At 44.3% G+C, this 22,482-nt stretch overlaps 1 protein-coding gene across 1 annotated transcript in view; it reads left to right on the top strand.

Annotated features, from left to right (window-relative positions):
* Window positions 1–5,307: 5,307 nt before the first annotated feature.
* LOC117423648 (activin receptor type-1-like) overlaps window positions 5,308–22,482 on the top strand; it is a 68,154-nt gene continuing 50,979 nt past the window's right edge. The window contains exons 1-3 of the mRNA XM_034928810.2: window positions 5,308–5,332; window positions 7,951–8,037; window positions 8,231–8,310. Coding sequence (XP_034784701.2) covers window positions 7,964–8,037; window positions 8,231–8,310 — 154 coding nt within the window. The 5' untranslated portion in view covers window positions 5,308–5,332; window positions 7,951–7,963. The remainder of the gene's footprint in view (window positions 5,333–7,950; window positions 8,038–8,230; window positions 8,311–22,482) is intronic.

The following is a 22,482-nucleotide window of genomic DNA, read 5'->3' as shown; positions in this document are numbered from 1 at the left end:
ACCAATTCACCATAAACAAATAAGCTGAAAATACTGAAAGCTTGTACCCTCTGCTTGTATCACTCAGTCGTGTACTGTAATATAACACTTCGGTTAAACCTTAAATGACAAGCATTAAAAAATACTACACTATGCAGTAACTGCTGTAGAGAGGGCTTTGTGTCAAGATATCCTAAAAAAAGGGATGATGTTATAAAAAAAGGTAGAAAAAAACAACTGTGCCATGAAAAAATGATACAAAAAGGTCAGTCAAACAATGCACAATAGGGGCTAAAATACCCCTCAAATGTATTATGTAACAGGCACTACTATTACTAATGATGTACTTGGCCATTTTAATCTCCATAGTATTCTCTGAAATCACCCCCATACTTTCCAGACCCTGGGTACTCACCTACAACAGGACCTGGCCACGCTACAATAATAGCCTTGGATTAAAACATATATCCCTGTTTCTTTTATGTAATTTTGTACTTATTACTTATCTTACAATAATATGTTCTGTGTGCTTCTCGGTTGTGTTTCTTTGTAGGTTAATTACCATGATCTATTCCACAGAAAGATTTTTCAGGCAGAAACAGTATAAAAGTAGACATTTTTATTTTTATTTCACTCCTGGTATTGTGGTTTCTGCACAAGAAACAAAGTGGCAAAAGACACATTTCATAAAGAATATTGAGCTTCCCTCTTGTTTAATTGGTAAGTCAATATTATAGTACACACCATCAATATTTCACAGCTCTTTTCAGAAAAGTGTGTGCTACATATTGTAGGTGTTTTTTTTATTTTTTATTTTGTTCCACTCTATAAAAACCCGAAATATAAATCTTCCCCACTTTATGAAAAGATCTATGATGTGCAGGTGTAGGTATTTAATTTTAGTTTTCTACCGCTACACACAAAATAAACTAATCGAGAAGCGGTTAATTATTAAGTCTAAGGTTGGACTCGACGCAAGTTCTGCAGGTAGGTACTATTGTATCAAGACATTCTATATTCTATGTATCGACCTTTCTGCTCCCTCCTATCTCCAGACTATTGTTTCTCCCTACACCCCCCTCTCGCCCACTCCGCTCCGCTCCCACGCTTCCAGATCCCGCTCCTTCTCCACATTTGCTCCTCAGTGGGGGAACGACCTACCCACGGATACCAGGACTGCTCAGTCCCTGACCACCTTCCAGATCCTCCTCACAACACACCTGTTCAGACAGCATCTGTAAACCTCACAACTCTCGACTATAGTACTGGACGAGATGGCACCCAATTGTTCCAGTACTTGCATCAGCTTGTACTTGCACTGAACTGCTCCATACCCTGCCGTATTCTACAACTGCTCTTAACTATAACTACTTCCTGTATCTTGTACTTGATTTTACTTCGTATCCGTATTCACGTTTTTTGTAATTGCTCTTATTTGAAATCGTACTTATCCATTTATCGTTCTTACTACGTGCTCTTATGGAATTTACTCTTATAAGCAATATATCTTTACTATAAGTTTACTGTTGAATTCGCTCTTAAATGTAATTATTTACTGTATTCTTTATTTTGCTCATTTGAATTTGATATTATTTTCTACTGATTTTACTGTATAACTGCTCATCTGTAATGTGATATTCTGTAATGTGATATTCTGTAACAATTGTATTGTATTGTGATATTCTGTAACAATTGTAAGTCGCCTTGGATAAGGGTGTCTGCTAAAAAATAAATAATAATAAAATAATAATATATTGATTTGTATATGCACCGCCCACAGATCAGGACTGCGTATAGTACACTGTTATTAAACACAATCATTCAGTAAATACAAAAATAGGGTTTTTTTCAAAATCGATATTGATTTTTGTCAAAACATTTCTTCAGACACTCCTACTTTTTAACAGCCTGTCAGTCGTAATTAGGCGCTACATATATTTGATTGACAGATAACTTATAAATAAGTTTTACCCAGTAAGCACTAGCACCGAAAATGTCTTGATATCAGGTCCCCGGTTCAAATCGCAGCTCAGCCACTCACTCACTGTGTGTTACCTGAGCAAGTCACTTAACCTCCTTGTGCTCAATCCTTCGGATGAGACGTAAACAAAGCCGTATAAAGTGACTCTGCAGTAGCAGTTGTTGATACGCCGTTTACCCCCTAGTCTCTGTAAGTCACTTTGGATAAAAACGTCTGCTAAATGACTAATTCATTAAAAAAAAAAATACGCTGGGGGAAAAGGTAATTGTATTGCATGTATTCGAAATAATATTTTAAAATAAAACAAACATACATGTGTACACTTCATTATTTATTTTACATGTGGGTAACATTGTTAACTTTGTGAATACATAACATTAACAATATTAATAATATACATAACAATAGCTACTGGGAGGAAACCGTGAATTGAAATAGGCATACCACCAGCATGTTGTATGGTTATTTTATTGTTGAAAAACTCAGTTTTACCCTTCCGAATGGTGTGCTGATAGTGGAATATCTGTGCTGGCTGTGCTCTTACTCTGGATTTCTGCGCATGCTCCACAATACAATAGCAATTTTCATAATAATCATGTACTGTCAGAATTTGTCAGTGCTGCCGTTTTGTTCAAGAAGCCTACTTCAGAACTTTAACATCGCAAAAATCGGCAAATTGTAACACATCTCCATTGACACTCAATGAAGAATTTCTCCTGAGCTCTTTAATTCCCATAGGCCTTTGCGCGCAGCGAGATTGAAGTCATAGAATCTCTGACACAACGTAGGGGAGCGAAGAGGAAAAGAGGAATTGTGATGTAAATATGATCCCAAAAAAAAAAAAAATTAAAAAATTATACAACCAAAACATTCGGACAGCTAATATCAACCATATTTTGAGTTCAATAACTAATGCTAAAGTTATTACTGAAGAATTTAACATAACCTGTACACAAGATATAATACAGAGGAAATTAAACCTGGTATCAAAAGTGTAAAAAAACAAAACATCTCCAGGTAATGATGGTTTAACTTCTGAATTTTACAAGAAATTTCAAGATACTCTTGCTAAGTTTTTATTTGCAAACTTTTATTATTATTATTATTATTATTATTATTATTATTATTATTATTATTATTATTATTATTATTATTATTATTTATTTCTTAGCAGACGCCCTTATCCAGGGCGACTTACAATCGTAAGCAAATACATTTCAAGTGTTACAATACAAGTAATACAATAAGATCAAGAGATACAATAATTTTTGTTCAAGTGTGACAAACCACAATTCAATAATACAGCAGATAACAGTGATAGTTACATCAGGATATGATTAAATAGTGATAGTTACATCAGGATGTGATTAAATCCAAAGTACTACAGGTTAAACACTTGGCAGATTACAGTATTCTGAAGTACAGGATTAAATGCAGTAAAATAGGGGGCAGATAAGAGCAAAATAAAGCACATTTACATGACCTTCAAAGAAGCCATTGAAAAGGAGGACTTACCTGCATCATCTGATAACTCTTATTCCTAAACCACACAAACATTCCCTTTTAATTGATAATTGGCATCCAATTACACTTCTTAATTATGACTTTTGGCATCAGTTTTAGCCAAATGATTAAAATCTGGTTTAAACGAAATTATTGATGAAACTCAATCAGCCTTTATGAAGGGTAGGCATATTTCTAACAACATTCACTTAATATTAGATTTAGTTGATTACAACAAGTTAATTAATGAAAACTCTTATGATTTTACTTGATTTCACAAGGCCTTTATACTGTTTGACATGATTCTATTTTTGAAACTTTTTTTTTTTTTAATTTGGAGGTTTTTTTTGTCAAAGCAATAAAAACTCTATAGAGGGAGTAATAGTTCTGTTAAATTATCTCATGGGACATCTCAAAGGTTTGATGTTCACAGAGGTATTTGTCAGGCTGCTCTATCTCCACTTTTCATTTCTGTTGACAACCCAAATTCTTTCATTATTGGTAAATCAAACATTTTCAAGGGATTGAGATATATGGTAAAGAAATTAAGATATGCCAATTAGCAGATGACACTATTACATTTCTTAAAAATGAAGTTTCAAAGGCTCTAGAAATAATTGCTAAATTCTCTCAGATGTCGGGTTTAACTCTAAATATCAATAATTGTGAGATATTAGCCTTGAAGAAATGGCAAAAAGTGAAATCTGTAACATTCCTGTTAAAGAAATGATAACATACTTGGCTATCAAGGTCACAAAAAATTTGACTTTAAACCTATTATAGAGGCTTCTAAAAAAATAATAATTTGTGGTTGTCCAGAGATTTATCTCTTCTAGGTAGAGTCCTATTATCAAAAGCAGGGGTTTATCAAGAGCATCTTCATAATCTCATCGTTGGAAATCCCAAATCAGTGTGTACTGAATTTGAGAAACTCCTGTATAAATGTATTTGGAAAAAGAAAACACATATGATAAATATGGCAAGGGGGTCTAAATGTTTTACATTTATCAAATCTGGATTAAAAGGTACCTAAACATCCACGTTGTATTTGGAATATTATACCAAACTGTATTTTCCAACAGTTAGGAGGCCTTAGATTTTTACTGCAGTGCCCCTATGATGTGAAGTTTCACTGAACATATAAATAAATAAAGATTATTATTATTATTATTATTATTATTATTATTATTATTATTATTATTATTATTATTATTATAGAGTCCATCAACAGGCCTTCTTCAAACTGGACAGCGCTGGACATGGTAGCGTCGAGCACCAATTTTTCATTTATACGTTTGAACCATTTCTGCCGTCTCTGCAATCTATTCTGTTTTAGATAAGAAGTTTAATAACTATTTAGACCTTTGTAAGAGAAAGATAATACCAGCAGCCACGTCTCTCTAGTCTTCTCGATATAATGTTAAATGGAATAAGGTGTGGACTGCCCCTTATGTATTAACAGATTTATAAGGAAGGAGCTTGTGTTTGTTATTGTTTTCTGTGGTGGACATTTGTCACTTTGTACATGCTTCCTTAACATATTGTATTAAGTAATTGTTTGTTTGTGTTGTAATAAACAAGTCAAGGTTTTATAAATGGCATTACATTGCCGTACGCAGATGCTTCCCTTTCGCAGTCGCTGTGACAGGCAGATAAAGGAACCATCTGAAAAAAGCATGTGTTAATATCCCTCACTTAATACAGAGATCTCTTTTGTTAACCGAGAAGTTTTATTGTACGAATCATAACCGATTGGAGGACCGATGGTACCCCATAATGCACCACCTCTCCCAAACGAGTTGTGACGGCGCCGCACTCGGGAGCTCTGGATGCGTGTTGCTGACTGTGTGGGAGGAGTTTGAAGTTGCGGTGTGTAGCCAGGGTATCTGAATACTGCAGTAGTGTGTCTCGATATATAGCTGAGAAAATAATATACAAAGAATAATGATGTGAAAAGGCGGTGCATGATGATTTTGGAATAATGACCGGTTTGAAATGAACTAAACTCAAGGTTTTGTTATTGGTTTGGAAATGCATGTTTACATGTATTTTTTAAATAAGTCATCGAAACGTCTCTGTAAATATGTTTAATGCAGTGGCGAGCTCTTTGATAATTAGATTAGGAGTTTGGAGCGTGGTTATTAAAATAATAATAATGAGATGGGGGTGTTGATGCACATGTACAAAGTTTCAGTATGCTCGCAGTTTAGTCTAGTTGATATAATAAGCGCATGCTAATGTCATTGCCCCGTGCCAAAGAGAAGTGTTCCAAGTGTAGAGTAACGCAATAGCTTTTGGGTTGATGGCGTTATAGCGATGATCGGGATTATGAGGGAACACCTGGACGGATTTTAGTCTGGTGTCGTTATGTCTGTGGAGGATATTCCATGCCAAAATTAAAAATAAATAAATAAATACATACATAAATACATCGATATGTATTTATGCATCCATTTATTTATTTATTCATTAATTTATTTCAACAATGTCCACTCTGCAGCTTTTACATTTCCGTAAATGCATTTACCTTTTCGAAGTGACCTCGTTTTCGTTTACATTTCATTTTGACAGAAGCACTTCTGTCAATCAGAACCAGTGGGCGGTATCTATTACACCATTGGCTAATCCAATAGCTGCAAAACTGTATGGTAGTGACATTCGATTGAGTTTGACTACATTTTTAGAATTTGAAAAACAGCCAAATCTGGTGTCGTTATTTTATTTGTTGAGAATACACACACACGTGCATCGTTTCAGTACTTAATTTTAAATAGTTTACAGTAAAACGGAAATGACTGAATTTATTAGACGAGACCTGTTCACACTTGTGAATCAAATCGATGCAGACTCCGTATCTCGGGACTACATGGTGTACCGTGTAGAATGGTTGTTGGAGAGATTAGGGCAGGTGTCCACGCTTACTGGTAATGATGTAGACCCTGTCATTAGCAAGTCTTAAAGAAATTCTGGTATTCCACAAAATGATGCTGTGGGATACCACTGTGGAGTGGTGAAGAGTGGCAAACCTGGATGTCCATGCTTGGATATTTCAGTGAGCTCAATAGAATATTACACCCAGTGTGGTCTGACCGCCTCCCACATTGCAAACCTGTTTGGGGTGTCTGAAAGAACTGCTCACGGAGAAGGGTAGATCTTGACTTCTCCAGCTTAACTCACACACAGTGCCAACTCCTCGATCGGGCAAAATGTCAAAGGGACGGGGATTACTAACTGATACTAAACAGTGCTCCCTCGCTATAAGGCTCTCCGATATAACGCTCCTACAGCATGTCCCCCAATTCCCTATACTAGTGATTCATGCAATATTTCTACAGCAAATACAAATACATCAAACTGTCTAACTTCTGTTTCTGTCTCTCCCTTTTGATACAGTATCTGAACTGAAGAAAAGCTGCTCTGGCACTTTATAACACAGACATCTTATTCAGCATTTGTTTTATAACTAAATAAATATTAGGCCTATTACATGGTTATCTTTCCTAATGTATTTACTTTTTTGCTGCGAGAGGAGCTGCAGCTTTCTCCGGGAGACGAGACGCTTAAGCTTCGCTTCAGCCCCGCTCCGGCAGCCGAACCTGGGGCGAGCCCATTCCCTCTTCCCCTCGCCCAACCCGCTCTCCTTCTCACCCCTGGTTTTCTTGTCTGTCACTTCGAACTGAACTTCCAACCGCCGTTTAGCCAGGCTATTTATAATTTAAAAACTGCTGATTAAAATGATCCACGAGTGGGAATGTTACTTTTTTTTTGTAAAAATATAGCGTTGATTACATGGTGCTTTATGCATGGTTAATTCACAGAAAGTTACATTTTTGCTTCACTATATGTGCATTATAGAGAGGAAGCTATTTAATTTTGTATTTTAGTCAGATGTGTCTTAGTGTCCCGCAGCGGCCCCCACCCCCTCCCCCATTTATAACGCTCTTCTGTTATAACGCTCATATTGTGTGTCCCCCGAGACCCACGTTATAGCGAGGGAGCACTGTATTAACAAAGTATAGACAATAAATTGTCATTGTACATTAGGGCTGCTATGATTAAATAGAAAACATATTCCATTCCTCATTATATACGTCGAGATAAATACTGGATTGTCAATTACATAATTCAATTTTTGTAACATGCATAGTTAATAACATTATGCTTTGCTATTTATTATTTTAGCACCTGATTTGCTAGTCCCATCCTGACTTCCAGTGAATCCGTTTTGAAAATGCTTTGTATTGGATGGGTGAATCCAGTGTATCTGCTGCCAAAGTGACAGTCCTTACAGACTATGGGAACAGCAGGGGGCTCACGGATGGGAGTAAAAAAGCTAATCGTAGTATATTTTTTTCTTATTAAGGTTCTTAAGACTGCAGAACACCCACTACAACCACTGGGGGCTTCAGCATCAAAAGGGTTAACAACAAATACATCCTTTCAGTTATACTTTCTTCAAGTGAACATTTTGTTTTTTTTCTCCCCAGCCCTCCAGGCACAATGCTGAATAGCTGTGCAGATTATGCATCTACCCAGCAATGGCAAAGCAAAGCAACACATTCCACTTTTAACAAGTAATTAACTTTTTGTGTGTGTGTGTGTGTGTAATGTTTAATGGGCATCATTGAGAGCCTCTCCTATCCAGTTGTGCCTGGCAGGGCACACGTAGGGTGTATCTTGTGTTAATAATAGCTCTAGTTTTGTTTTTACAACAATGCCAGCAGTTGTGTTGGTTATTGACATGCTTGGTTCTTTCTATTCTTGCAGTGTAGTGAACCTGATGGCCCAGTGCAGTGTCCACATGCTCCTGTTCATACTCTTGAAAACCCTACAGACGTCTGCTGAAGGTACTGTGCAATGAACAGCAACAGGCTTTGTCTATGATTGCTGCACTGAATTCTTCTTCATGTTTGCATGATCCTGTGTGTAACGTCTGCCTCCCAGTCCCTCAGCTCTAAACACTAGAGATATTGCCTCTCTCCCAGTCCCTCAGCTCTAAAGACTAGAGATATATTGCCTCCCAGTCTCTTAGCTCTAACAGCTGGAGAATATTTACTCACTCCCAGTATCTCAGCTCTAACTACAGAATATTGCCTCTCTCCCAGTCCCTCATCTTGAACTACAAGAGAATATTGTCTCTCTCCTACTCTCTGCTCTAACCGCTAGTCCACACTCTCTCCCTGTCAGTCCCTTATCTTTAAGCACTATAGCACTGAAGTTGCATTTGTTGTTATTGAGGCTGTGTGGTCCAGTGATTAAAGAAAAGGTAACCAGGAAGTCCCCTGTTCAAATCCCACCTCAGCCACTGACTCATTGTGTGACCCTGAGCAAGTCACTTAAGCTCCTTGTGCTCCGTCTTTCGGGTGAGACGTAATTGTAAGTGAATTTGCAGTTGATGCATAGTTCACACACCCTAGTCTCTTTAAGTCGCCTTGGATAAAGGCGTCTGCTAAATAAACTAATAATAATAATATATTATAACCCACAGTAGAATTTTCAGCTCCCCAATTATGCATTACCGTGCCTCTTGCCATTTTAAAAATCTGTATTTTGTCTGTGCTACATTACAGGATAACCAATTGTGTATATCAGAAATGCAAAAAACAATAACTTTTTTACAGTGCTGCCACACACACAGCCACTTCATCAGCTCCATTGACTTCTCTTACACACACACCCAGCCACTCCATCAGCTCCATTGACTTCTCTTAGACACACCCAGCCACTCCATCAGCTCCATTGACTTCTCTTACACACACACCCATCCACTCCATCAACTCCATTGACTTCTCTTACACACACACCCAGCCACTTCATCAGCTCCATTGTTCTCTTATACACACACACCCAGCCACTCCATCAGCTCCATTGACTTCTCTTACGCACACCCAGCCACTTCATCAGCTCCATTGACTTCTCTTACACACACACACCCAGCCACTCCATCAACTCCATTGACTTCTCTTACACACACACCCAGCCACTCCATCAAATCCATTGACTTCTCTTACACACACCCAGCCACTCCATCAGCTCCATTGACTTCTCTTACACACACACCCAGCCACTCCATCAGCTGCATTGACTTCTCTTACAAACACACCCAGCCACTTCATCAGCTCCATTGACTTCTCTTACACACACACACCCAGCCACTCCATCAACTCCATTGACTTCTCTTACACACACACCCAGCCACTCCATCAGCTCCATTGACTTCTCTTCCACACACACACCCAGCCACTCCATCAGCTGCATTGACTTCTCTTACAAACACACCCAGCCACTCCATCAGCTGCATTGACTTCTCTTACAAACACACCCAGCCACTCCATCAGCTCCATTGACTTCTCTTACACACACACACCCAGCCACTCCATCAACTCCATTGACTTCTCTTACACACACACCCAGCCACTCCATCAGCTCCATTGACTTCTCTTACACACACACACACACCCAGCCACTCCATCAACTCCATTGACTTCTCTTACACACACACCCAGCCACTTCATCAGCTCCATTGAAATCTCTTACACACACACCCAGCCACTCCATCAGCTCCATTGACTTCTCTTACACACACACACAACCACTCCATCAACTCCATTGACTTCTCTTACACACACACCCAGCCACTCCATCAGCTCCATTGACTTCTCTTCCACACACACACCCAGCCACTCCATCAGCTGCATTGACTTCTCTTACAAACACACCCAGCCACTCCATCAGCTGCATTGACTTCTCTTACAAACACACCCAGCCACTCCATCAGCTCCATTGACTTCTCTTACACACATACACCCAGCCACTCCATCAACTCCATTGACTTCTCTTACACACACACCCAGCCACTCCATCAGCTCCATTGACTTCTCTTACACACACACACACACCCAGCCACTCCATCAACTCCATTGACTTCTCTTACACACACACCCAGCCACTTCATCAGCTCCATTGACTTCTCTTACACACACACCCAGCCACTCCATCAGCTGCATTGACTTCTCTTACAAACACACCCAGCCAGTCCATCAGCTCCATTGACTTCTCTTACACACACCCAGCCACTCCATCAGCTCCATTGACTTTTCTTACACACACACACACCCAGCCACTCCATCAGCTCCATTGACTTCTCTCTTACACACACACCCAGCCACTCCATCAGCTCCATTGACTTCTCTCTTACACACACACCCAACCACTCCATCAGCTCCATTGACTTCTCTTACACACACACACACAGACACTCCATTAGCTCCATTGACTTCTCTTACACACACACCCAGCCACTCCATCAGCTCCATTGACTTCTCTTACACACACACCCAGCCACTCCATCAGCTCCATTGACTTCTCTCTTACACACACACCCAACCACTCCATCAGCTCCATTGACTTCTCTTACACACACACCCAGCCACTCCATCAGCTCCATTGACTTCTCTTACACACACACCCAGCCACTCCATTAGCTCCATTGACTTCTCTTACACACACACCCAGCCACTCCATCAGCTCCATTGACTTCTCTTCCACACACACACCCAGCCACTCCATCAGCTGCATTGACTTCTCTTACAAACACACCCAGCCACTCCATCAGCTCCATTGACTTCTCTTACACACACACACCCAGCCACTCCATCAACTCCATTGACTTCTCTTACACACACACCCAGCCACTTCATCAGCTCCATTGAAATCTCTTACACACACACACCCAGCCACTCCATCAGCTCCATTGACTTCTCTTCCACACACACACCCAGCCACTCCATCAGCTGCATTGACTTCTCTTACAAACACACCCAGCCAGTCCATCAGCTCCATTGACTTCTCTTACACACACCCAGCCACTCCATCAGCTCCATTGACTTTTCTTACACACACACACACCCAGCCACTCCATCAGCTCCATTGACTTCTCTCTTACACACACACCCAGCCACTCCATCAGCTCCATTGACTTCTCTCTTACACACACACCCAACCACTCCATCAGCTCCATTGACTTCTCTTACACACACACACACAGACACTCCATTAGCTCCATTGACTTCTCTTACACACACACCCAGCCACTCCATCAGCTCCATTGACTTCTCTTACACACACACCCAGCCACTCCATCAGCTCCATTGACTTCTCTCTTACACACACACCCAACCACTCCATCAGCTCCATTGACTTCTCTTACACACACACCCAGCCACTCCATCAGCTCCATTGACTTCTCTTACACACACACCCAGCCACTCCATTAGCTCCATTGACTTCTCTTACACACACACCCAGCCACTCCATCAGCTCCATTGACTTCTCTTCCACACACACACCCAGCCACTCCATCAGCTGCATTGACTTCTCTTACAAACACACCCAGCCACTCCATCAGCTCCATTGACTTCTCTTACACACACACACCCAGCCACTCCATCAACTCCATTGACTTCTCTTACACACACACCCAGCCACTTCATCAGCTCCATTGAAATCTCTTACACACACACACCCAGCCACTCCATCAGCTCCATTGACTTCTCTTCCACACACACACCCAGCCACTCCATCAGCTGCATTGACTTCTCTTACAAACACACCCAGCCACTCCATCAGCTGCATTGACTTCTCTTACAAACACAGCCAGCCACTCCATCAGCTCCATTGACTTCTCTTACACACACACACCCAGCCACTCCATCAACTCCATTGACTTCTCTTACACACACACCCAGCCACTCCATCAGCTCCATTGACTTCTCTTACACACACACACACACCCAGCCACTCCATCAACTCCATTGACTTCTCTTACACACACACCCAGCCACTCCATCAGCTGCATTGACTTCTCTTACAAACACACCCAGCCAGTCCATCAGCTGCATTGACTTCTCTTACAAACACACACCCAGCCACTCCATCAGCTCCATTGACTTTTCTTACACACACACACCCAGCCACTCCATCAGCTCCATTGACTTCTCTCTTACACACACACCCAGCCACTCCATCAGCTCCATTGACTTCTCTCTTACACACACACCCAACCACTCCATCAGCTCCATTGACTTCTCTTACACACACACCCAGCCACTCCATCAGCTCCATTGACTTCTCTTACACACACACCCAGCCACTCCATCAACTCCATTGACTTCTCTTACACACACACCCAGCCACTCCATCAGCTCCATTGACTTCTCTTACACACACACACACAGACACTCCATTAGCTCCATTGACTTCTCTTACACACACACCCAGCCACTCCATCAGCTCCATTGACTTCTCTTACACACACACCCAGCCACTCCATCAGCTCCATTGACTTCTCTCTTACACACACACCCAACCACTCCATCAGCTCCATTGACTTCTCTTACACACACACCCAGCCACTCCATCAGCTCCATTGACTTCTCTTACACACACACCCAGCCACTCCATTAGCTCCATTGACTTCTCTTACACACACACCCAGCCACTCCATCAGCTCCATTGACTTCTCTTCCACACACACACCCAGCCACTCCATCAGCTGCATTGACTTCTCTTACAAACACACCCAGCCACTCCATCAGCTCCATTGACTTCTCTTACACACACACACCCAGCCACTCCATCAACTCCATTGACTTCTCTTACACACACACCCAGCCACTCCATCAGCTCCATTGACTTCTCTTAGACACACACCCAGCCACTCCATCAGCTCCATTGACTTCTCTTACACACACACACCCAGCCACTCCATCAGCTGCATTGACTTCTCTTACAAACACACCCAGCCACTCCATCAGCTCCATTGACTTCTCTTACACACACACCCAGCCACTCCATCAACTCCATTGACTTCTCTTACACACACACCCAGCCACTCCATCAAATCCATTGACTTCTCTTACACACACACACACAAACAACCACTCCATCAACTCCATTGACTTCTCTTACACACACACCCAGCCTCTCCATCAACTCCATTGACTTGTCTTACACACACACACACCCAGCCACTCCATCAACTCCATTGACTTCTCTTACACACACACCCAGCCACTTCATCAGCTCCATTGACTTCTCTTACACACACACCCAGCCACTCCATCAGCTGCATTGACTTCTCTTACAAACACACCCAGCCAGTCCATCAGCTCCATTGACTTCTCTTACACACACCCAGCCACTCCATCAGCTCCACTGACTTCTCTTACACACACACCCAGCCACTCCATCAGCTCCATTGACTTCTCTCTTACACACACACCCAACCACTCCATCAGCTCCATTGACTTCTCTTACACACACACCCAGCCACTCCATCAGCTCCATTGACTTCTCTTACACACACACACCCAGCCACTCCATCAACTCCTTTGACTTCTCTTACACACACACCCAGCCACTCCATCAGCTCCATTGATTTCTCTTACACACACACACACACCCAGCCACTCCATCAACTCCATTGACTTCTCTTACACACACACCCAGCCACACCATCAGCTCCATTGACTTCTCTTCCACACACACACCCAGCCACTCCATCAGCTGCATTGACTTCTCTTACAAACACACCCAGCCACTCCATCAGCTCCATTGACTTCTCTTCCACACACACACCCAGCCACTCCATCAGCTGCATTGACTTCTCTTACAAACACACCCAGCCACTCCATCAGCTGCATTGACTTCTCTTACAAACACACCCAGCCACTCCATCAGCTCCATTGACTTCTCTTACACACATACACCCAGCCACTCCATCAACTCCATTGACTTCTCTTACACACACACCCAGCCACTCCATCAGCTCCATTGACTTCTCTTACACACACACACACACCCAGCCACTCCATCAACTCCATTGACTTCTCTTACACACACACCCAGCCACTTCATCAGCTCCATTGACTTCTCTTACACACACACCCAGCCACTCCATCAGCTGCATTGACTTCTCTTACAAACACACCCAGCCAGTCCATCAGCTCCATTGACTTCTCTTACACACACCCAGCCACTCCATCAGCTCCATTGACTTTTCTTACACACACACACACCCAGCCACTCCATCAGCTCCATTGACTTCTCTCTTACACACACACCCAGCCACTCCATCAGCTCCATTGACTTCTCTCTTACACACACACCCAACCACTCCATCAGCTCCATTGACTTCTCTTACACACACACCCAGCCACTCCATCAGCTCCATTGACTTCTCTTACACACACACCCAGCCACTCCATCAACTCCATTGACTTCTCTTACACACACACCCAGCCACTCCATCAGCTCCATTGACTTCTCTTACACACACACACACAGACACTCCATTAGCTCCATTGACTTCTCTTACACACACACCCAGCCACTCCATCAGCTCCATTGACTTCTCTTACACACACACCCAGCCACTCCATCAGCTCCATTGACATCTCTCTTACACACACACCCAACCACTCCATCAGCTCCATTGACTTCTCTTACACACACACCCAGCCACTCCATCAGCTCCATTGACTTCTCTTACACACACACCCAGCCACTCCATTAGCTCCATTGACTTCTCTTACACACACACCCAGCCACTCCATCAGCTCCATTGACTTCTCTTCCACACACACACCCAGCCACTCCATCAGCTGCATTGACTTCTCTTACAAACACACCCAGCCACTCCATCAGCTCCATTGACTTCTCTTACACACACACACCCAGCCACTCCATCAACTCCATTGACTTCTCTTACACACACACCCAGCCACTTCATCAGCTCCATTGAAATCTCTTACACACACACACCCAGCCACTCCATCAGCTCCATTGACTTCTCTTACACACACACACAACCACTCCATCAACTCCATTGACTTCTCTTACACACACACCAAGCCACTCCATCAGCTCCATTGACTTCTCTTCCACACACACACCCAGCCACTCCATCAGCTGCATTGACTTCTCTTACAAACACACCCAGCCACTCCATCAGCTGCATTGACTTCTCTTACAAACACACCCAGCCACTCCATCAGCTCCATTGACTTCTCTTACACACACACACCCAGCCACTCCATCAACTCCATTGACTTCTCTTACACACACACCCAGCCACTCCATCAGCTCCATTGACTTCTCTTACACACACACACACACACCCAGCCACTCCATCAACTCCATTGACTTCTCTTACACACACACCCAGCCACTCCATCAGCTCCATTGACTTCTCTTACACACACACCCAGCCACTCCATCAGCTGCATTGACTTCTCTTACAAACACACCCAGCCAGTCCATCAGCTCCATTGACTTCTCTTACACACACCCAGCCACTCCATCAGCTCCATTGACTTTTCTTACACACACACCCAGCCACTCCATCAGCTCCATTGACTTCTCTCTTACACACACACCCAGCCACTCCATCAGCTCCATTGACTTCTCTCTTACACACACACCCAACCACTCCATCAGCTCCATTGACTTCTCTTACACACACACCCAGCCACTCCATCGGCTCCATTGACTTCTCTTACACACACACCCAGCCACTCCATCAACTCCATTGACTTCTCTTACACACACACCCAGCCACTCCATCAGCTCCATTGACTTCTCTTACACACACACACACAGACACTCCATTAGCTCCATTGACTTCTCTTACACACACACCCAGCCACTCCATCAGCTCCATTGACTTCTCTTACACACACACCCAGCCACTCCATCAGCTCCATTGACTTCTCTCTTACACACACACCCAACCACTCCATCAGCTCCATTGACTTCTCTTACACACACACCCAGCCACTCCATCAGCTCCATTGACTTCTCTTACACACACACCCAGCCACTCCATTAGCTCCATTGACTTCTCTTACACACACACCCAGCCACTCCATCAGCTCCATTGACTTCTCTTCCACACACACACCCAGCCACTCCATCAGCTGCATTGACTTCTCTTACAAACACACCCAGCCACTCCATCAGCTCCATTGACTTCTCTTACACACACACACCCAGCCACTCCATCAACTCCATTGACTTCTCTTACACACACACCCAGCCACTCCATCAGCTCCATTGACTTCTCTTAGACACACACCCAGCCACTCCATCAGCTCCATTGACTTCTCTTACACACACACACCCAGCCACTCCATCAGCTGCATTGACTTCTCTTACAAACACACCCAGCCACTCCATCAGCTCCATTGACTTCTCTTACACACACACCCAGCCACTCCATCAACTCCATTGACTTCTCTTACACACACACCCAGCCACTCCATCAAATCCATTGACTTCTCTTACACACACACACACAAACAACCACTCCATCAACTCCATTGACTTCTCTTACACACACACCCAGCCTCTCCATCAACTCCATTGACTTGTCTTACACACACACACACCCAGCCACTCCATCAACTCCATTGACTTCTCTTACACACACACCCAGCCACTTCATCAGCTCCATTGACTTCTCTTACACACACACCCAGCCACTCCATCAGCTGCATTGACTTCTCTTACAAACACACCCAGCCAGTCCATCAGCTCCATTGACTTCTCTTACACACACCCAGCCACTCCATCAGCTCCACTGACTTCTCTTACACACACACCCAGCCACTCCATCAGCTCCATTGACTTCTCTCTTACACACACACCCAACCACTCCATCAGCTCCATTGACTTCTCTTACACACACACCCAGCCACTCCATCAGCTCCATTGACTTCTCTTACACACACACCCAGCCACTCCATCAACTCCATTGACTTCTCTTACACACACACCCAGCCACTCCATCAGCTCCATTGACTTCTCTTACACACACACACAGCCACTCCATCAACTCCATTGACTTCTCTTACACACACACCCAGCCACTCCATTAGCTCCATTGACTTCTCTTACACACACACCCAGCCACTCCATCAGCTCCATTGACTTCTTTTCCACACACACACCCAGCCACTCCATCAGCTGCATTGACTTCTCTTACAAACACACCCAGCCACTCCATCAGCTCCATTGACTTCTCTTACACACACACACCCAGCCACTCCATCAACTCCTTTGACTTCTCTTACACACACACCCAGCCACTCCATCAGCTCCATTGACTTCTCTTACACACACACACACACCCAGCCACTCCATCAACTCCATTGACTTCTCTTACACACACACCCAGCCACACCGTCAAATCCATTGACTTCTCTTACACACACCCAGCCACTCCATCAGCTCCATTGACTTCTCTTACACACACACACCCAGCCACTCCATCAGCTGCATTGACTTCTCTTACAAACACACCCAGCCACTTCATCAGCTCCATTGACTTCTCTTACACACACACACCCAGCCACTCCATCAACTCCATTGACTTCTCTTACACACACACACACCCAGCCACTCCATCAACTTCATTGACTTCTCTTACACACACACACACACACAGCCACTCCATCAGCTCCATTGACTTCTCTTACACACACACCCAGCCACTCCATCAACTCCATTGACTTCTCTTACACACACACACACAAACAACCACTCCATCAACTCCATTGACTTCTCTTACACACACACCCAGCCACTCCATCAACTCCATTGACTTCTCTTACACACACACACACAAACAACCACTCCATCAACTCAATTGACTTCTCTTACACACACACCCAGCCACTCCATCAACTCCATTGACTTCTCTTACACACACACACACACCCAGCCACTCCATCAGCTCCATTGACTTCTCTTACACACACACCCAGCCACTTCATCAGCTCCATTGACTTCTCTTACACACACACCCAGCCACTCCATCAGCTGCATTGACTTCTCTTACAAACACACCCAGCCAGTCCATCAGCTCCATTGACTTCTCTTACACACACCCAGCCACTCCATCAGCTCCATTGACTTCTCTCTTACACACACGCACCCAGCCACTCCATCAGCTCCACTGACTTCTCTTACACACACACCCAGCCACTCCATCAACTCCATTGACTTTTCTTACACACACACACACCCAGCCACTCCATCAGCTCCATTGACTTCTCTTACACACACACCCAGCCACTCCATCAGCTCCATTGACTTCTCTCTTACACACACACCCAACCACTCCATCAGCTCCATTGACTTCTCTTACACACACACCCAGCCACTCCATCAGCTCCATTGACTTCTCTTACACACACACCCAGCCACTCCATTTGCTCCATTGACTTCTCTTACACACACACCCAACCACTCCATCAACTCCATTGACTTCTCTTACACACACACACACACCCAGCCACTCCATCAGCTCCATTGACTTCTCTTACACACACACCCAGCCACTTCATCAGCTCCATTGACTTCTCTTACACACACACCCAGCCACTCCATCAGCTGCATTGACTTCTCTTACAAACACACCCAGCCAGTCCATCAGCTCCATTGACTTCTCTTACACACACCCAGCCACTCCATCAGCTCCACTGACTTCTCTTACACACACACCCAGCCACTCCATCAGCTCCATTGACTTCTCTCTTACACACACACCCAACCACTCCATCAGCTCCATTGACTTCTCTTACACACACACCCAGCCACTCCATCAGCTCCATTGACTTCTCTTACACACACACCCAGCCACTCCATCAACTCCATTGACTTCTCTTACACACACACCCAGCCACTCCATCAGCTCCATTGACTTCTCTTACACACACACACAGCCACTCCATCAACTCCATTGACTTCTCTTACACACACACCCAGCCACTCCATTAGCTCCATTGACTTCTCTTACACACACACCCAGCCACTCCATCAGCTCCATTGACTTCTTTTCCACACACACACCCAGCCACTCCATCAGCTGCATTGACTTCTCTTACAAACACACCCAGCCACTCCATCAGCTCCATTGACTTCTCTTACACACACACACCCAGCCACTCCATCAACTCCTTTGACTTCTCTTACACACACACCCAGCCACTCCATCAGCTCCATTGACTTCTCTTACACACACACACACACCCAGCCACTCCATCAACTCCATTGACTTCTCTTACACACACACCCAGCCACACCGTCAAATCCATTGACTTCTCTTACACACACCCAGCCACTCCATCAGCTCCATTGACTTCTCTTACACACACACACCCAGCCACTCCATCAGCTGCATTGACTTCTCTTACAAACACACCCAGCCACTTCATCAGCTCCATTGACTTCTCTTACACACACACACCCAGCCACTCCATCAACTCCATTGACTTCTCTTACACACACACACACCCAGCCACTCCATCAACTTCATTGACTTCTCTTACACACACACACACACACAGCCACTCCATCAGCTCCATTGACTTCTCTTACACACACACCCAGCCACTCCATCAACTCCATTGACTTCTCTTACACACACACACACAAACAACCACTCCATCAACTCCATTGACTTCTCTTACACACACACCCAGCCACTCCATCAACTCCATTGACTTCTCTTACACACACACACACAAACAACCACTCCATCAACTCAATTGACTTCTCTTACACACACACCCAGCCACTCCATCAACTCCATTGACTTCTCTTACACACACACACACACCCAGCCACTCCATCAGCTCCATTGACTTCTCTTACACACACACCCAGCCACTTCATCAGCTCCATTGACTTCTCTTACACACACACCCAGCCACTCCATCAGCTGCATTGACTTCTCTTACAAACACACCCAGCCAGTCCATCAGCTCCATTGACTTCTCTTACACACACCCAGCCACTCCATCAGCTCCATTGACTTCTCTCTTACACACACGCACCCAGCCACTCCATCAGCTCCACTGACTTCTCTTACACACACACCCAGCCACTCCATCAACTCCATTGACTTTTCTTACACACACACACACCCAGCCACTCCATCAGCTCCATTGACTTCTCTTACACACACACCCAGCCACTCCATCAGCTCCATTGACTTCTCTCTTACACACACACCCAACCACTCCATCAGCTCCATTGACTTCTCTTACACACACACCCAGCCACTCCATCAGCTCCATTGACTTCTCTTACACACACACCCAGCCACTCCATTTGCTCCATTGACTTCTCTTACACACACACCCAACCACTCCATCAGCTCCATTGACTTCTCTTCCACACACACACCCAGCCACTCCATCAGCTGCATTGACTTCTCTTACAAACACACCCAGCCACTCCATCAGCTCCATTGACTTCTCTTACACACACACACCCAGCCACTCCATCAACTCCATTGACTTCTCTTACACACACACCCAGCCACTCCATCAGCTCCATTGACTTCTCTTACACACACACCCAGCCACTCCATCAGCTCCATTGACTTCTCTTACACACACACACAGCCACTCCATCAGCTCCATTGACTTCTCTTACACACACCCAGCCACTCCATTAGCTCCATTGACTTCTCTTACACACACACCCAGCCACTCCATCAACTCCATTGACTTCTCTTACACACACACCCAGCCACTCCATCAGCTCCATTGACTTCTCTTACACACACACCCAGCCACTCCATCAACACCATTTACTTCTCTTACACACACACCCAGCCACTCCATCAGCTCCATTGACTTCTCTTACACACACACACAGCCACTCCATCAACTCCATTGACTTCTCTTACACACACACCCAGCCACTCCATCAGCTCCATTGAAATCTCTTACACACACACACCCAGCCACTCCATCAACTTCATTGACTTCTCTTACACACACACACACACACAGCCACTCCATCAGCTCCATTGACTTCTCTTACACACACACACAACCACTCCATCAACTCCATTGACTTCTCTTACACACACACCCAGCCACTCCATCAGCTCCATTGACTTCTCTTCCACACACACACCCAGCCACTCCATCAACTCCATTGACTTATCTTACACACACACCCAGCCACTCCATCAGCTCCATTGACTTCTCTTACACACACACACACACCCAGCCACTCCATCAACTCCATTGACTTCTCTTACACACACACCCAGCCACTTCATCAGCTCCATTGACTTCTCTTACACACACACCCAGCCACTCCATCAGCTGCATTGACTTCTCTTACAAACACACCCAGCCACTTCATCAGCTCCATTGACTTCTCTTACACACACACCCAGCCACTCCATCAGCTCCATTGACTTCTCTTACACACACACCCAGCCACTCCATCAGCTCCATTGACTTCTCTCTTACACACACACCCAACCACTCCATCAGCTCCATTGACTTCTCTTACACACACACCCAGCCACTCCATCAGCTCCATTGACTTCTCTTACACACACACCCAGCCACTCCATTAGCTCCATTGACTTCTCTTACACACACACCCAACCACTCCATCAGCTCCATTGACTTCTCTTCCACACACACACCCAGCCACTCCATCAGCTGCATTGACTTCTCTTACAAACACACCCAGCCACTCCATCAGCTCCATTGACTTCTCTTACACACACACACCCAGCCACTCCATCAACTCCATTGACTTCTCTTACACACACACACACCCAGCCACTCCATCAACTTCATTGACTTCTCTTACACACACACACACACACAGCCACTCCATCAGCTCCATTGACTTCTCTTACACACACACCCAGCCACTCCATCAACTCCATTGACTTCTCTTACACACACACACACAAACAACCACTCCATCAACTCCATTGACTTCTCTTACACACACACCCAGCCACTCCATCAACTCCATTGACTTCTCTTACACACACACACACAAACAACCACTCCATCAACTCAATTGACTTCTCTTACACACACACCCAGCCACTCCATCAACTCCATTGACTTCTCTTACACACACACACACACCCAGCCACTCCATCAGCTCCATTGACTTCTCTTACACACACA

This window comes from Acipenser ruthenus, chromosome 17 (genome assembly GCF_902713425.1).
Source record: "Acipenser ruthenus chromosome 17, fAciRut3.2 maternal haplotype, whole genome shotgun sequence".
Taxonomy (NCBI): Eukaryota; Metazoa; Chordata; class Actinopteri; order Acipenseriformes; family Acipenseridae; genus Acipenser; species Acipenser ruthenus.
Note: the sequence above shows the minus strand (reverse complement) of the source record. Positions and strands in the feature narration are given on the sequence as shown.